The sequence below is a fragment of the Harpegnathos saltator genome, unplaced genomic scaffold, assembly GCF_003227715.2.
Source record: "Harpegnathos saltator strain DR-91 unplaced genomic scaffold, Hsal_v8.6 scaffold41, whole genome shotgun sequence".
NCBI lineage: Eukaryota > Metazoa > Arthropoda > Insecta > Hymenoptera > Formicidae > Harpegnathos > Harpegnathos saltator.
This window is the reverse complement of record NW_020230217.1, coordinates 1,297,635-1,314,097: the sequence shown is the minus strand read 5'-3', so window position 1 is coordinate 1,314,097 and position 16,463 is coordinate 1,297,635. Positions and strand designations below refer to the sequence as shown.

Here is a 16,463-nt window from a genome sequence, read left to right as displayed (position 1 = left end):
GTGATTTTTCAAGAAACGTTCAGAACTAGCCGACCGACGCGCCCAACAATTCGGAATGAACAACAGATATTTTCTTTTCTCTAAAAAATTGCTCGCGAATATATCTGCTTGCGATTCGAGTGTTATTTATTCTGAACGTTTTCTCGTTCGCGAACGATTCGCGATCATTTCGCAGCACTTACCGATAGTGCCAGGGAACCAGGCGCACAGTGGATTGCGCTGCAATTCAGCGCTGCTGTTGCCCACTCTTATCTCGATGTCCTGAAGAGGCTGATGACCTGCCGTGGCAATCGATAAGTCATTCCTCCGGCTAACCGCAGTCACAGTCAGGTCTTAAAACGAGCTTACGGTTTGTGTGGAAATCAGCTGAGATAGTATTCTCTGAGACTCCAAGTTTACTTTACGTCAAGCAATCTTTCTTCAAGTTTGTCTTGAAATTAGACAGATTTATATGTCTTCTTTCGTGAGAAAAAATATTTTGTAGTAAAATACATGAAACGTGGTTTATGTGATTTACGTGGGCCTGAATGTAAATGTAAAATGCTGGAATTCAGGATTACCAAGACGAAAGCGAGTCGAGACAAACAAGTTGTCTCGCGAATTCGCGATCCCGTGCTCGTTTTGAATCTCGACTGTGCATATATGATATGTAATAACGCTCTCTATGACGCGAAAGTTTACCACAGCAGCCTCGTGTCGTCACTCGAACGATCTTGACGGAATACGGCTTGAGGAGATCGACTCTCCACCAGGGACTCGGCTCACTCTGGGTCTCTGTGCATCTCTTCCCGTCGTGTTCCGTACTGAAGTCACCGTCGTTTCCATGATTCGCGTTTCCGCCCCTCACGGTAGTCGATTGATTCGCCGGCTTACGAAAACCAACGTTTGTACCTGTCGCAATTGTCCCGTTGCATTTTGTTGGAGAAAAAATTACACAAGCCTGTTGACGAAATCTGAATGTTTCTTCGAAAAATTCGTGTTCTCCAAAAAAATTTCTCTCTCTTTCTCTCTCTCTTTTTTTCTCTGTTGCATCGAATAAAAAATTCGATTCTCCGATTAGTCGCTATCGCGATATCGCAATTGATAAATTCGTTACTCAAGGTGCTAATTTCTGAATGATTTCTCTTGATGATGACTTAGTTGTTATATTGGTTAGCTATTTGACGAGTTAACGAAGCGCCGCTTGTCGTCGCTTACTAATCGCGATTTAGCCGGTCTCTAATCATCGGTAATGTCGATGCTTGAGTAACAAAGCTCGTAGCTGAACGGCAGGATGCGTTCGACAATAACGTTAATTATCGCCGACGCTTAACTGTCGCCCGGCATCGGCTTGCCATCGCCGATGTTGCTTCTGCGCGTCTGCGCGTATCGACGCGGATGTTTCTTCTCCGAGAGCAATTTTCGTCACGATTCGCTACGACCCGCTGACGGGTACTTCGCGGAAACGGCGCGGCGATCGTTCCGCTACCGTTGAACAATGACAATTATATATTTTCTTGTGGTCCCGAGTCAAGCGACTTTTTACGCGTCGCAGGGAAAGTCTTGTGAAAACCGGAACGGCCTTTTTACCATAACCCAGCTATATATAACGTGGCTATTTACAAAAATCGATCGTCGCGAATCAAGTATTATTTGTTGGATAACGCTCGCTGTTGAAATTTCACGCATTGCGAACGAGCAAGTGCCTTTCACGGGGTGTCGCTTAATCCACAGGGTGTCTCGTTGATTTTGTGTCACCTACGAATTCCTCGACTAATCGCTTCGTTGTTTTCACTATTTACCAGTCTTTACTATTTAAATAATATGATCAAAATATAATTTTTTAAATATCACTCTTTAAAAACATTCCGTCATAAGCAAATCTATCATTGTCGTAAGTTTTGTCTATGTTTGGCAGAATAGGCGATAATTTCGGGACACTCTGTATAAAGTGAGGGAAAGTGGCTTGATTGGCATTTTAAGGCAGGCACTTTGGTGTCCTCCGACGAAAATGCGATTCTCGTTCGACGACCTCTCGCGTTCGCGTCTTTCAGTCATATCACGAAAACGAACCGGCGGATTTCGTCCGACGGAGAAAGTCGAATACCATCGTCGCTTGATGCGACGGAAAACGGATGCGAATACGCCGAGTGAATTATAAAGATGTATAATTAAAATGGACTTTACTAGATTGCGGGCGGTGAAAATTGTTCAATGCCGGCGAGACATATACCGATCTAATTATCGTAAGTTTATTAATTATGTCGATAAACAGAATTGTGCCTTGGGCAATTATTGGACTATTGATTAAAAAATTATTTTTTCATTCATTTCAAAATTACGTGAACTCTCTCCGTGTGAGCACTTAACTGTATTATATATGTTGATACTATAATGTTTCTTTTTTAGATAACATGGTTTTTTACTTTTTTTCTAGAAAGTAATCTAACTAAACTTATTATTCGCATTAGGTTTGTATCACAGCTTGCATGATTTTAAGTCTGCAGTTTATAGTCCTCGAGAACACAGACTTTAAAAATACGATCTAAGAATATTAATGTACTTTCGCTTTCATCAACTAACGTGTGTTTATTCGAATGTTGACAAATTACTTTTCGAAAGCGACTCCGAAATGCTAAAGATCGTATGCACGCTGACGACGGACGAATCGTTAAAAACGTTAAAAACGTTAAAATCGTTAAAAAATTCTTGATCTCCAACTAAACTAAATCTTCTTGCAGTCGTCGTGATTTTGTCAATGAGAGAGAGTGAATACTCACCGCAGAACGGTAGGTCACCCTGCCATTTTCCTCTGGTGTTGCACGTCAGACTGCCGGTCCTGGAAGAAAGTAACAGTCAGGTCACGGCGAATATATATTATCGGAAAGTAGCAACCGATGTCACTCTCTCGACGTCGACGTTGCGCAAAATGACGCTGATAATAAAAGCTTTGTTACGCGTCATAAAATGGAAAACCCCTTAGCGGTTGAAGCGAAACATGTTACAGGTTTCCGCGTATAATGTGTGATTACGTATCGCCAGGGGGAGAAAGAGACGCAAGGTACGCAAGTGTACGAGTGACGCACTCGTGCTGATTTCTTTTCGAAGGAAAAGAAATCAGCTCGATAAGAGACAAGGAAGGCTGTTGTGTCCGTTAAAATTTGACGTAGCAATATTCGAGTAGTCACGAGAGGCATTCATAGATAATTCGTATGTAGATCCGTGAAGAAAGAACACGCGCTCACGCGCTTTCGACAAAAAAAAAGCCCGACAACGCTATGATTACGCATTCATCCGTGTAATTACCCGGACGGTGCAATTATTCGCGAGGCGTGTATTAACGTCACGCGCCATCGCGTGCGACGTGAACTTAAAACTTGGAAAACGTTCCATTAATTTCGCTTAACCCTGACGACCGAACCTAAGTTTCAAGTCGGTAAATAATCCGACACGACGTGAAACGATCGTCTACGGAGCGGACGAAGAAGTAGCCGTCTTTTCTTTTATGTTTTTTTTTCTTGTCGTAAACTGCCGTTTCCAGTTTCGAGGCGAGGAATGCAAGCGGGATTTTTTGCACATTGTGTATTCTTTGTTCCCCTCTCGTGACTTTTCTCAAACACTGTCCCGTTGGAAAAGCGCGCAAACGGAGAAAGTCGGCGATGTCGACCGCATTATCGACAATCACCATTCTCGACGAATGTGCATTCCGTTCTCCTGGAACACCGCATCGCGTTGCGTGCGTTGAAAGAAAAAAAAAAGAAAAGTATTAAAATATATTCTCCTGATCGCGCGTAACGCAATTGTCAGTTTTCCGGTCGTGTGCTCTCATGTCGATGGGAAATTAAGTTTGCCGCCGCATCTTCTCCCTCTTGCTCCTTTTCTTTTCGCGACAAAAGCAGCACCGTTACCTCGCAATTGATAAACGCGTCTCGCGCAGGTCTTGCGCGGCGCGTATCTAATATTTTATCGACAATTGTTACTTGTCAGGTGTACTTCTTCCCCCTTTGCTCGTCTTGCTCGTCGTACGCTATTCGACGAATTTGCAGTCTTTTTCGTAGAAGAATCGAAAGTCGGTAATTCTTTATTCTTTAGAACGAAATTTTCACGAACTCGACTCAATCTTAAAGGAAATAGGAATCAGAATTATAAAGAAAAAAAGGGGATCAATTGAGACGAAATAATTCTGATCGCAATTCTCGACGTAGACGATGAGCCGCATGGTGTACGATAATAATTCCGTTGTCGTATTTCGTCGTCTCTCGGACTTGTTATAATTTCAAAATGTTTCGAAATTTTATACTAATTTTCACCTATATAGTCATTATCTGCGTGTGTATCTGCGATGTATCTGATGAAATATCATTATGGCAAAATAGACCGGTCCATCGGCCCATCGGCATCGTAACGAAGTTAAGTGCCGAAAGTGACGAGTGAATTATAAAGCAGCTCGATGGGAATTAAAGGAGCGCATTATTATTTTAATTTAACGGTGTCGACTGAAATTCAATGAGACAGGGAGCTCTAAAGACCGACGACGACATTCGGCCCGGCAGCTTGTCGTTACACCTAAGAAATGAAGCGTTAATTAACATGTACAGTTCGCAACGGTACCGCGGTGAGATACACGACACACTACTCGAAACCTCGTGATTAAGGTGTATTCTCAAACTAACGGGAGGTATGTAATTGAAACTCTCAAACGTGTCTCAAGTTGGACAATTTGAATCGTGACCTTAAAAACATACTTCTCTCTTTCTCAGCTACATATCAAAATGATTTTCTACAAATGAAACCGATGAGAAACAATTCTTTTATATTTTCCATATGTTATTCGTATGTTTAAATACTTAATTTCGTAAATTGAAGAATCGAACTTTGGAATTTTTTACAAATAGTAGCTGTGATAAGCGAGTGGATTATCATATGGAATAAATTATCGGACTTTGTTTAAGAATATAGTTTTTCTTCGAATACACTGCCTACTTCTTTATGTACGTCTTGTCGACACTCTTTCTCATTCACTCGCCGCAACGAGGAGAACGGCACGCCTGTCGATCGAGATTCTTTCCGGGAAAGCAATATTGGTTATCTTCGCGGATATCGCCTCGATGGGCGTAGCCCCATTGTAAAATCGCGTCATTATCATGAATATTCTACGACAAGAAGTTACCAACAAGACTCACGGTGATACAAACAATTGAGGCACTGTCATAGTTGTTTTTAACTTCTCAGCAAACGTTTTACGAGATTTCCGTCTTAATTAAGTATATACTAATGTTAAGACATTTAAAGCATTGATAAACCTCAAAAGCTGTTACGTCTGGCAATATTGTTAGTAATATGAAAAATTAGCAAGAAATTTTCTATTGTAATTGATAGTTGCAATTAAAATTATTTCTTCTCAAATCGCGCTTTTTCGTGATTTTTGGAGAAGACCTTGTGAAGAACTTCTCGTAAATATGTTTTTTACATTAAAAATATTTCACATACAAATTTATACTTTTACTTTCTTTTACTTTCTTTTACTTTCTACTATTTTCTCTTCTTTTGCTTGCAGATGACTATAACTTGTAACATATTGTTGCACTTACCCAAAAAGCTCGTAACCGGCATCGCAGGTGTACTTCGCGACGGTGCCGGTCGCCAAGGATTCGTCAGATAACGACACCTTCGCGTTCATCGGCACGGCCGGATGGCCGCACTTTAGTCCTGTAATCAGCAAAATTACGAACGTTTAGTTGCGAAGGCGATGGCATCTCGCTGATACAAACATCAAATTGTTCGCGTAACCGTCTATTATATTCGTAATTTGCGCGAAACTATCCACGCGAGTTCCCATCATTGCTAATACATTAGAATTCTCGTTGCGGACGATTCATCCCGGCGATTGTTGGAAGCCGTTTACAATCCTCACGCACTATTCAGGGATAATCTCGGAGGAATTAGATTTTATTAAATGTACGATTAATACATTTTTTGCAAACTTAAGAATGTTATTACTTAACGAATTACTAATAAAACGTATTGCTTTCACAAGAGACATGTATCTCTCTTATTTTCTAACGCCTAAATTGTTTTATAGAATTCCCTGTCGACTTGGACAGTGTGAAATATATAGTGTACATATATAACACGTACATGACATATAAATAAATATATTTTCCGCGTATAGAGATAATTCGAGAGCAATCGTTTCATCTTAAATCTGCAAAGACTGTTGTTGGGCCGAAGCGACTCGCTCGCAATGGTAGCATGCAATGGTAGGATGCTCGCGGACACCTTCGATATAGCTTCCATCGGTTGCAGTCCGCTTTTTCGCGTTCGTCCGTGACGTGATCATCGACCGAATTTTCAGAGCATGACGTGTCGACTCAACATTTCCGTAACCAAAATGATCGGTCATGCTCGACGAGGCAGACGGGAGTCGTCCTCACGACAGCAATCTGAATAACAGTCACGAACCGTTAGCTCGATCTCTAGACATGCATCTGGGTGCTCTGTATTCATCAATGTTACCATTCAAATCGTTGATTTGAAAGAGAGAATTATATTTATGTTTATTACTATATGATAATTTGTGTAATCTTATATTATCAGGAAAGGAGGTTGTCCCGTAAATTGCGCCGACTTTCGAGGCGACACTCCGTTTTTTCCTCTTGAAATTTCTTTTCAAAATTCATTTATTTACTCTGAACTAAAAAGACACGACTTCTCTCGCTCGCGGCGTTACTTCACGAGCGAAGCTGACGGCCGTTGTAGGAGCCTTGGATAGGATCCCACGCGAATTCCATTATGCGAGTTCTACGACTTCCACGACACGCATTAGAGTTGGAATCGGGCGTCAGAAGGAGCACGACGATGATTGCTCATTACGCAGCCTCTGTATTATTCTTTCAACGCGGTACATTTTTTTCTTTCAAATTTCCATAAAGATCGGCCCTCTCTGCTTTACTGTATGCGGATTCGAGAAAGCGCGCGATTTCCGCGGAACACTGTGCGCATAAGGCGAGATATGAAGAATCCTTTCGGGATCGGGAGATCCGTTGATGCGCTCGCATAAGGCGAACTTTTCCTTCGCGGGGAAAGTCTATCGTGTCGCGTGATGGAAACGCGCCAAAGGCCGACGATTCATGTCTCGAAATGCGCGCCGAAGACGCCATATCGTGATGTGAAATTCAACGCTCCTATTTCCACAAGAGAATTCCCGTTATCGACGCGCTATTTCTGCGCGTTTTTTTCCGTGCGCGCTTAAATGAAAGCGCCTTTCTCGTTTCCTCGATTCTCACGTGTTATTCGTAATTTTACGAATGTGTCCGGAGTCTCTTTAACCCTTCGCGGTGTAGTGATCACGCGGCGAAATCGTTCGTTTGAACAGGTCCTTAGAGCTCTGCGCGTGTCGTTCCGCTTTTTGCGATTATCTCGACACAACAAGATACGCTATGCTTTGTTCGTGGACTTATCTGGTATGTCCGTATTTTGTCGGGGTCTTACTTCACTGTGGATACTTATCAGCTGAGAAAAGCTTTCGAGCGTAAAATGTCACCGTAAAGGTTGACGAGTGAAAAACGTAGAAAGTTAAAAGACTTCTTGATAGACGGACAAATAAGCGTTGAAAATACATCGAACCTATATAAAGCTGTAATTTCCAGCCTCAGAACGTTATCCGTTTTGACGAAGAATATTCTCTTCGTTGAAATCCATTCGATGTGAAATTAAGTTTGATTGAAACGATTATTAGCCCGACACGTAAATCGCGTCCCTGATAAAATCAAGTTATGAATTTGTCCTTAAATTGCGCTTCGCTCGGCTTGGGCTATCCTATTATTCCAGTTGAGGGGCGTCATTCTTGTCTATCATCTAGACATTATGAACAATTCTCGAAGACGCGCGATACAATCTCGTCGATTACACGTGCGAGGTCGCGCGACTCGCGGAACGATTTCCTGTCGTGCTTTCAAGGTGATTGAATCTGGTTGATCACCTTGGATTTTCGAGGCGGGTAGCCTCATCGTGGTAGTCTTGTGATAACGATCCTCTGGCTGGTTGTTTAGTGAATTTTTCAAGCAACTGAAATATATGCAACGGGATAGTTGTGTTTTCTACGAAAAAACAGAGTTATGACACTGCTTGACGTTCCGAAACTTGTTTCTTCGAGAGCGAATTTACGAACATCCATACATTCCATATATTCAAGATAAACTTTTAAGACAAACAAGCATATATAAATTCAATTAGACCGAAACTTGCATGTAAAATAGATTCCCGCTGCTCGTTTGAATATTTTACATTCTGAGAAGTCATTTGCGTGTAAAATCACAACGGCTTCGATAAACTGTTCGCTTTACTTTGTGACTTATAGAAATTGCCTTTCTCTGATTACAGTGTCACAAATGTGTTAAAACTCGCGAATAATTGTGAACTTATTACTTTTTGCCCGTGAGGCAAAGTTACGTCTCGAGGCATACTAATAAACTTATAAGAGAGACATTCTCTCGTGCGGGCTGCACGGTCGGTAATCCGAGGATAAAAGAAACGGCAGGGAGGATCTTTCTCTCTGCCGCGATTCTCCCGGAGGCGTTTCGTTAATTTTAACTCCGTGCGAGGCCTGACATCTTCGGAGTGAAAGCTTCCGTTATTATGTTCCGATCCGAAACGCGCTCTCGAGAGAGAATCGCATTTCTCACGAAACGGAATATAATCCCGCGCTTCTATGCGCGCGCGTGCGAACGTTTTTAATTAGCGACCGAATTTCGCATCGGCGACAATCGCAAAGAGATTTGTCAGCGACATGCAATTTTTTTCTACGCTTATTAACAACACACCATTGTTCGATTTTGTACGATGTCATTTTGTTCTCTCATTTTTCTGACATTAAATTAACAAAAAATTTTTAAGTCGTTTCCAAAAATATGACATACACTCATGTGATAGAGAAGAGGTAAAAATTTTAATATATTCTGATATTCAGTGGTATATCATTGGATTCTAATGAATCTTCGCATGTGATCGAGATCGCGGTTCGTTGCTTGCCCGCCGCGAAGTTTTCATTCCGACTCCCAGATGGTGAATTATTTTCACCTCGCAATTGACTATCGGGCGTCTGTTCTACTTCGGGTAATCCCGACGAGATGAGATTTCTTTCTTTTCTCTCCTTTTGTTGTGTTCCAATTTTAATTACTTTCCCCATTATATCGCGCCGTGATCGACCGTGTTCGAGCGTACACACGCGAGGCTGCGTTTCACAAACGATTAGCGTTCGTGTAAGTTTCATTTCGATTGTATGCCACCTTTTAAGTCGAGCTATGCGACTTTATTTCCCACATCTCTTGTGTGATGTGGCATCTCACAAAATCTCCATATGCATCAGCAGATTACTCTTTTAATCCTTAAATAAGCTAATTAAGAATACGTCTTTTCATAGTACCTAGTATTCCTTAATGCATTAATGCAACAGCAACTCACATTGACATTGACCGCGCGACTCTCACTTTGAGGTAACGGTTTTAGGAGTGAAGAATGCGTCGTTAATTTTCACGAAGCAATGAACCCCTCGCTGTGTTGTATTGTGTCCATTGGCATTGAAGGTCGTTTTTTTGAAATATTGCTTTTTACATTAATAGGGAGGGGGGGGGGGTGGACATATACGCGTAAAGAAATTTCGTTGATATAAGAGTATAAAACGATATTGATTTAAAAACATATCGCAAGATAGCAAAATCAATAGCAAAATACTTTCACCGAGTAAATTAAAAATTAAAAATTTCCACGCAATTTCTGATACTCGTAAGTAAAAATATCACATGTCAAACGAGATCTGCGGCTTTGCAGGGATTTCTGGAATCTCAATCGCGAAATGATGAATTACTCAATTAAAATTGCGCAAAGAGATGACTTGGCAAGACTTGTGCAGGCGCATTTATCGTTAATCGTCGATTCGCAAACTAGCCTGCGACCGCTGAAGTAGCAGCGGTAGCAGCAGCAGCAGCAGCAGCAGCAGCAGCAGCAGCAGCGGTAATTAGGAACCAGTTTCGTGAGGAATCCTCGGCGATCGATGGCGGGCAAGAAAAGCCGCGTGAAAAACCGGTCGACGGTTTCTACGTAATACTGATACACGGGATGCACCGGCGACGCGGCGAGTCCTCGGCGCGCGCGCGCGCGCGCGCGTTCTCCCCGGGTCTGGGTCACTCGGTTACAAAACCTCCGAGCCGAAATAACGGTACACGCTCGTATACCCACGGCGGATCGGGATTACCGCTGTCGGAGAGCGTGTGTGTCACGGTACAGTTCTTCTCGCGCATATCGTTGACGATCATCGACGCGTCATCGGCTGCGTCGCCCTGTCGTTCACGGAATATGCCGGAAACGCAAACCGTACGCAACGCGATCTTTTTGCGAACGTGTGGTAAACGCATGCTAGCGAGAGAGGATGACGGCTGCTTAAAATTCATAAATTCGTTCATACACGGTCGCAAGCAGCTGACATTGCGTGCATCGCGCACACGGACATTTGTTCATTTGTATTTTATCCACTTACTTTACCGTACTGTATCGTTCAATTCCGTATTGCGTAACGTCGTTGCGAGCGTTTGACATTCTCCGGCATTGCCGGCGCGACTCGAGGCATACCACGTCGCCGTCGATCGGCCGTTTTATCGTGCTCTTAACATTGACACTATGTCACCCGAAACTCCGTTACGTGTCCCTCATACGCGTTACATTCGCGCACCGAATACCGCCGGGGATTTAAAAGCGAAAGAATTTGAATTCCGGATCGTGATCCGAAAGCAATTTTCTCCCGGACTCGTGCGCTTTTTCAGCGCACCCTCCGGGGCGCGGCTCACTCCGCTCCCCGTCTTCTCGTCGCGATTTCAATTAAAGTTTCATTAAAACACGCGATTTGTCGTCGCGCTTGTCGTCGATGCGTCGTGTCACGCACGTCGCGACTCGACTTCCCGATTGCAGTTAGGGTATGAGAGTTCGAACGAACTGCGAAGAGAGCTTTTGTAATATCTCTCCTGCACCGTGCATGCAGCACGTTATGTATGTAGCGTTGAGTAAGAACATGGATACAACAATCGACCACCGCGTCTACCAGCGCGGATCTGTAGCAAAGCGTAGCAAAGCGGTGCGCGGCGCGCGGTATTCGAACGTTGTCGAAGGAAGTTAGAAAGTAGGCGTGTCTGCGATCTATGGCAAGAGGGAGAGGTCGATCGACCGGGTGGATGTGCGTGTGCGTATGTGTAGGGTGCATGTGTTGTGCATACTGTTACAACCGGAAGGAGGCTTTGCGAAGGCGCGTATTATTATTACCCGGGGATCTCTCCCGCGCGTCAAAGTAGATTACCTAACGACCAGCCGATATTTTACCACGATCGGCTCGAGCTACTTTGACTCACGGTCTCTTCTCTTCTCTTCTCTCGTCGTTCCGTGGCATAATTTAAATAACACCGGTGCTACCTCTGCCTTTTCCGACGGATGAGTAATTTGCTGTTTAGCGTTCGGTGAGCATCAAGGTAATGAGCCTATTTTCGTGGCTGCACTTTGTTACACTTTCTGCATCGAAAATGAGAGACGAATTTGTGCATACGCTTGACAGCGAGAACAGAGGAGAGAATGCGCGGTGGAGTATGGAAAGTGTGTCTAGCAAGCACCTGATAATACATATATATGGTATGTAAGCATGCGGAAATTAATTTCGCGGCTAATTTTATTTTGTCGCACGCAAATAGCAGAGTTCAGCGGTTAAGTGTCCGGCTTCGTCGATTCTTCGAGAAACGAGCGTTCGATTAAGGCAATTTTAGGGCAATTAAACGTTTCATTCAGTATCGTGAGAAACTCGATCTGTCGCTTTCGATTCAGCTTACATATAAGAGAGAACGTTCGCTTTTCTTTGCATTATTACGTCATTTTCTCCTCCTTCTCGGTCTCCGCCAACTTTGCATTTTTCCGTTACTTTCCCACCAATTTGTCGAACTTGCGACACGCGTTGCCAGCCGCATGTCTTGCGACAATAAGAGCTTTCGGGGCTGGGAACAATAGCACACTGCAACGATCCGATCAAAGTTATGCCCGCGGAAGTCGCCCGCGGAAGACAACTCACTGCTCGCCGATCCGATCAGACACGCGACACTTTTTTTTTTTCTTCACGTTACCCTGCGATTTTTGATTGGCGTAATCAGACGGGTATTACGTGTCGGCTGGTTTGCGTAAAAGCGACGCCGCTACCGAGAGCGAACTTTACTGCCGCGCCGAGAGAAACCGGTTGACAGTTTTACTCGCTCGTACTTTCGACAACAGACCGACGTTCGCGATCGTACGACAATGCCTGTAATTATAACGATTACTCATAACTCATATTTTATTCGACTCTTATTCGAGAGGTTCAGCAGCGTCTTTCCCATTTTGCGTAAATCGTACGAACATTACTCGGAAGGAGGAAAAATTAAACTTTACCAATTTTATCCGACTGGAAGTATACTTTCGGAATACTGAAATCATGGAAGCATCCGCGAAAATAAAAGCGAGGAACTTCATAGCAGACCAGATATACAAAATATATGTAGAATTTATCGGAGCGGATTAATTAATCTCCATTTTCTCTCTCTCTCTCTCTCTCTCTCTCTCGTTCTCTCTTCTCCGCCGAAATTTTAATTTATTTTCTAATTCGCGTTATACCGTGTTAGATACGTGTCCGTCTAAAGGCATAGTTTCTAGTAGAAATCTTCGTTGATTTCCTCGATGTCGTTGAGACATGCAGGATGTCCCATTTTTACAACATTGTATCTCGATGACAGATTCGACACGTTTTGTTGACATTTTTATGAGGAAAAAGATTAAAAAAAATTGTCCCTCAAGCGTAACGAGATTGAGGGCGGGACATTTTGTAGCGTTCTAGTCTACTATTCCGTCGTTTAACGGGACATTGTTTTCTTCCGAGCCCGCCACGACGTTTCCGGCATTTACCTGTTGCCGTGGATTATCGCCGGGAGATTCGACGAGAGCTCGCTTTATATCGGGTTTCCTAATCCATTGTACGCGGCGAAACGCGAGGTATAATATCGGGCTCGGTATGGCCGCGCGTCTTGTTGCGCCATCTTTCTACACCTAACCTGCCGTGAAATGTTATGAAACACGTCATAGTTGCGGCTGTGTATTATTACTATGTACGTGCGCGACGCGACCCGTCAAAACTGCACACACCGTGAGCCGCTTTCGAGGCCGGTCGAGGGGTGCCATCGCTCGCATCCTCGCTGCTTCGGTGACCTCCAAGGACGTTGCGTCGCGACGAGAACGGCGTGAAAGCGGCTACGCGCAAGTTTTGCTCCGCTGTTTTTTCTTCTTTTCCTCCTTTTCGCAATTGACGCAGGTTTGCGGAAACGGGATGCGGCGTGCAACAGTAGGTTTTCGGAATTCACGGTTATATAACGCAATTCACGGATTGTACAATATCGTTTGTACGCTTAGTCATCAAACGTACAAACATATGTCGATCAGTGGATGGACGCGTGAATAGAGCGCCTCAATTCTCTTTACCGGCTTTACCGGTTAAAGGATGCAACATGCATCCTTTAACAACTGATATTTTCCTCACGTGTGTGTGTGTAGAGATTTGTGACTAAGCGTATAAATTAGAAATTTCATTGGCGCAACCGCGCGAGAGCCCGTGATTTCGTTCAATTACGAAGCACCGAGTCGAGCATTTCAGTCAGGTGAAAATAAATCTCTCGTAAAGAATATCAATCCCAAGGTCGGAAGATACAACGTCATTAGACGTCGCTCCGTCCATTGAAGATTAACGCGGAGCATCTAAAGGGAGCATCTCGCGATCTTGTAAATATACTCGTATCTAGAATCTCCCACAACATCCTACACGTATTCGCGAAATACTTTTGTTCTTTTCCCCGGCGGGGAAATCTTTCATAGTCTTATTTAGTTCTTGCGATAGAAATGTCGCTAAAATGTCGATAGAAATTCTACTTCTCGAGGTAGGGAATAAGCGGATAACAATTCTGGCGATTGAACGTAGAAATTGGAAATTTCCTCGGCAATTTTCGCAATTTACTCTTGTCCTCCCCCCTCTCTCTCTCTCTCTCTCTCTCTCTCTGTCGTTGCTCCTACATCCGTATTGCATCCGAAGAACCCCGCCCTAGTGTGTGCGTTCGACTGTGCTATAGTTGCACGCTTCGCATTCTCCCGTTCGACTTAACCCTGATGGCTAAATGTTACGATCGTCCCAGCGTCGATCGCGCTCGCGGTCCGCTTCCTCTTTCCCGACGGGAGGGTCTCTCTCGCGGTCTCTCTCCCTATCTCCCTCTCTCTCCCTTCCCCTGAGGACTTTTTACCTTCCATCGCGCGATCATTACGAGGGCGAACACACTGACCCGCCACCCGCGCAACGCCATCGGATCGGATCGGATCGCGCTCGGCAGCGTGCGAACTCGACTCGTATCTCGTTCGACACTTGGCGCGCAAACCAACACTTCGGGGTGTAAAAGTGAAAAACGAGGAAGGATGTGAGAAGTCGCGAGCATTGCAAAAGCGAGATCTCGGCGAGCCTCGGCGCATGCCGAGCCGCAGGTGGAAACGAAGTTAACATACTTCTGCGAATCGTAAACTCAGATTACTTCGTCCTTCGAGAAGTTGCTTTGTTCGGTATGCGTGGAACTTTATATATTGTTACAATATCAACGATTAAAGTATCATTATGGGAAATTGTGCGGATAACCGGCTTTTAATTCCGACGTTAAAAAATGGGAATTGCAAATTGCACGTACACGTACACACAGGCGCGCGTATGTGTGCAGTTAATGAGGTAGTGTCCTAGAATCACCACCATCGTGCCTTCGGGCTCTTTAGTCAATCGGAGATGCATTTTTTCTCGAGTGAAGTTTGTTATCCAATTTCCGATAATTTGCGGCTAAAAGCATCGGATTAAAATAGAAAGAAGTCTAGCCGCAGATGACTAGCTGTTTCGGTCCCATTTTAACAGTGAGAATTTTTTTCAAACATCCCGAGGGAAGAAAAATGATATTATAGTTTCGGGTTGCGTTCCGGCCGAAAACTCTGCGACGTTCGGAAGAAAGTCGTGGCGGAATCGCTATCGGAATTTTGAAGTAGTTGCGAGCACTTTCACATTGTAGCACTTTTCTCGCTTAGGTGTGTATGTGTGTGTGTGTGTGTGTGTGTGTATGCGTGCATGCGTGTTTGCGGTCGCGGCCACACGAGACCAATTTCTATGAGTGTTCTATTAAGAATATTGCTGCTACAAGCAAGACAAGCGATTTCACACATATTGTCGTCGAAATTCACTCATCATCGCTTTAGAAAACCGAGGCCGTCGGTTTAACAGTAAATTTGCCGAGTTTGTCTCGCGGAGATAGGTAGTTGCGATTTTTCAGTGGTCTTACCTGCGTCGTGGTAATTACAACGATTATATTATTGCTGCAATCGCATTTTGCTTGAAATTTCTCGCTTATTACATTACGCTGTATTTTTTCTGTACATTCAAATAGCATGTTTCCTTGTTTATTACAACTACGAGTTCTTCGTATATATATTCCGCAAATTTCGTTTCGGCCAGGAAGCTCGAACAGGTACCTACTATCGTTACAACTCGATTATTCCTGGAGAGTTGCCGATCCAAGAATGTGTCAAAGGCCTGCGTCAATCCTCTACGCTTCCATTCTGCTCGATATAACGGAAAGTTCAAGCAACCGTTGAACTTTCGAGCAGAGATTAGTCATGGATCTCACTTGAGTCGGGAAAATCGAGTTTTAAATATTATTTTCACTCGTGTGTCTTCCCCGTCGCGTTGAAAATCTCGTACCCTTGTTGAAGAACGTTCTCGCGAAGAAAGTACGTACTTTGGATCTTAACGAAGAATACCGTCGTTAACACCGGACGTGTTGATTACTGAGCACCCTACGCACGTACTTTCAAATACTTCGCGACATGACTTGACTCCGACAAACCTATAATCTTATGCAAAGAGATTGCATTTTCCCGATGGAATTACCGATGTTACATATGCGTCGCGGAAGAAATATGCGGGAATGTACGGGCTCGCGAAGGACGAAATCAATCTGGTTGACAGCAGCAGATCGCGGAGTGCAATCGATACGATCTACTTAACCGAATAGACGTCGTTGGATAAGCCGGCGTTTCAAGGATAACGGTCGTGGAAATGTAAAAGCGGTTCGCCCCGATAGAACGCATCATCTACATATCCCGTTTCTCGCGGCGCTGGTCCAGTTTAATTCCGTTTATTTTTTATGGCGAAAATAGAAGAAGGTCTAAAAAGGAGGTCAGACCGCGCTACCGGCTCACGTTTCGATTGCGACAGGTGAGCCTCCCCTACTTCCGGTGTGTCCAGCGACGTACGGCCCGAATACCCTTTTACCTTCCGGCAGGTTCGAATTGCACTCGCGTATATAGGTCACATCCATTGGAACGAACTTTCAGCAGTGGCACTTGATCAACGCAGT

At 44.0% G+C, this 16,463-nt stretch overlaps 1 protein-coding gene across 1 annotated transcript in view; it reads right to left on the bottom strand.

Moving 5' to 3' along the window:
• Positions 1 to 16,463, bottom strand: part of fw (CUB and Sushi multiple domains furrowed) — a 28,648-nt gene that overhangs the window by 9,333 nt on the left and 2,852 nt on the right. Inside the window, exons 2-5 of the mRNA XM_019843096.2 lie at positions 5,571 to 5,688; positions 2,760 to 2,818; positions 682 to 891; positions 183 to 278 (exon numbers count right to left, since the gene is read on the bottom strand). Of these exons, the coding sequence (XP_019698655.1) occupies positions 183 to 278; positions 682 to 891; positions 2,760 to 2,818; positions 5,571 to 5,688 (483 nt within the window). The remainder of the gene's footprint in view (positions 1 to 182; positions 279 to 681; positions 892 to 2,759; positions 2,819 to 5,570; positions 5,689 to 16,463) is intronic.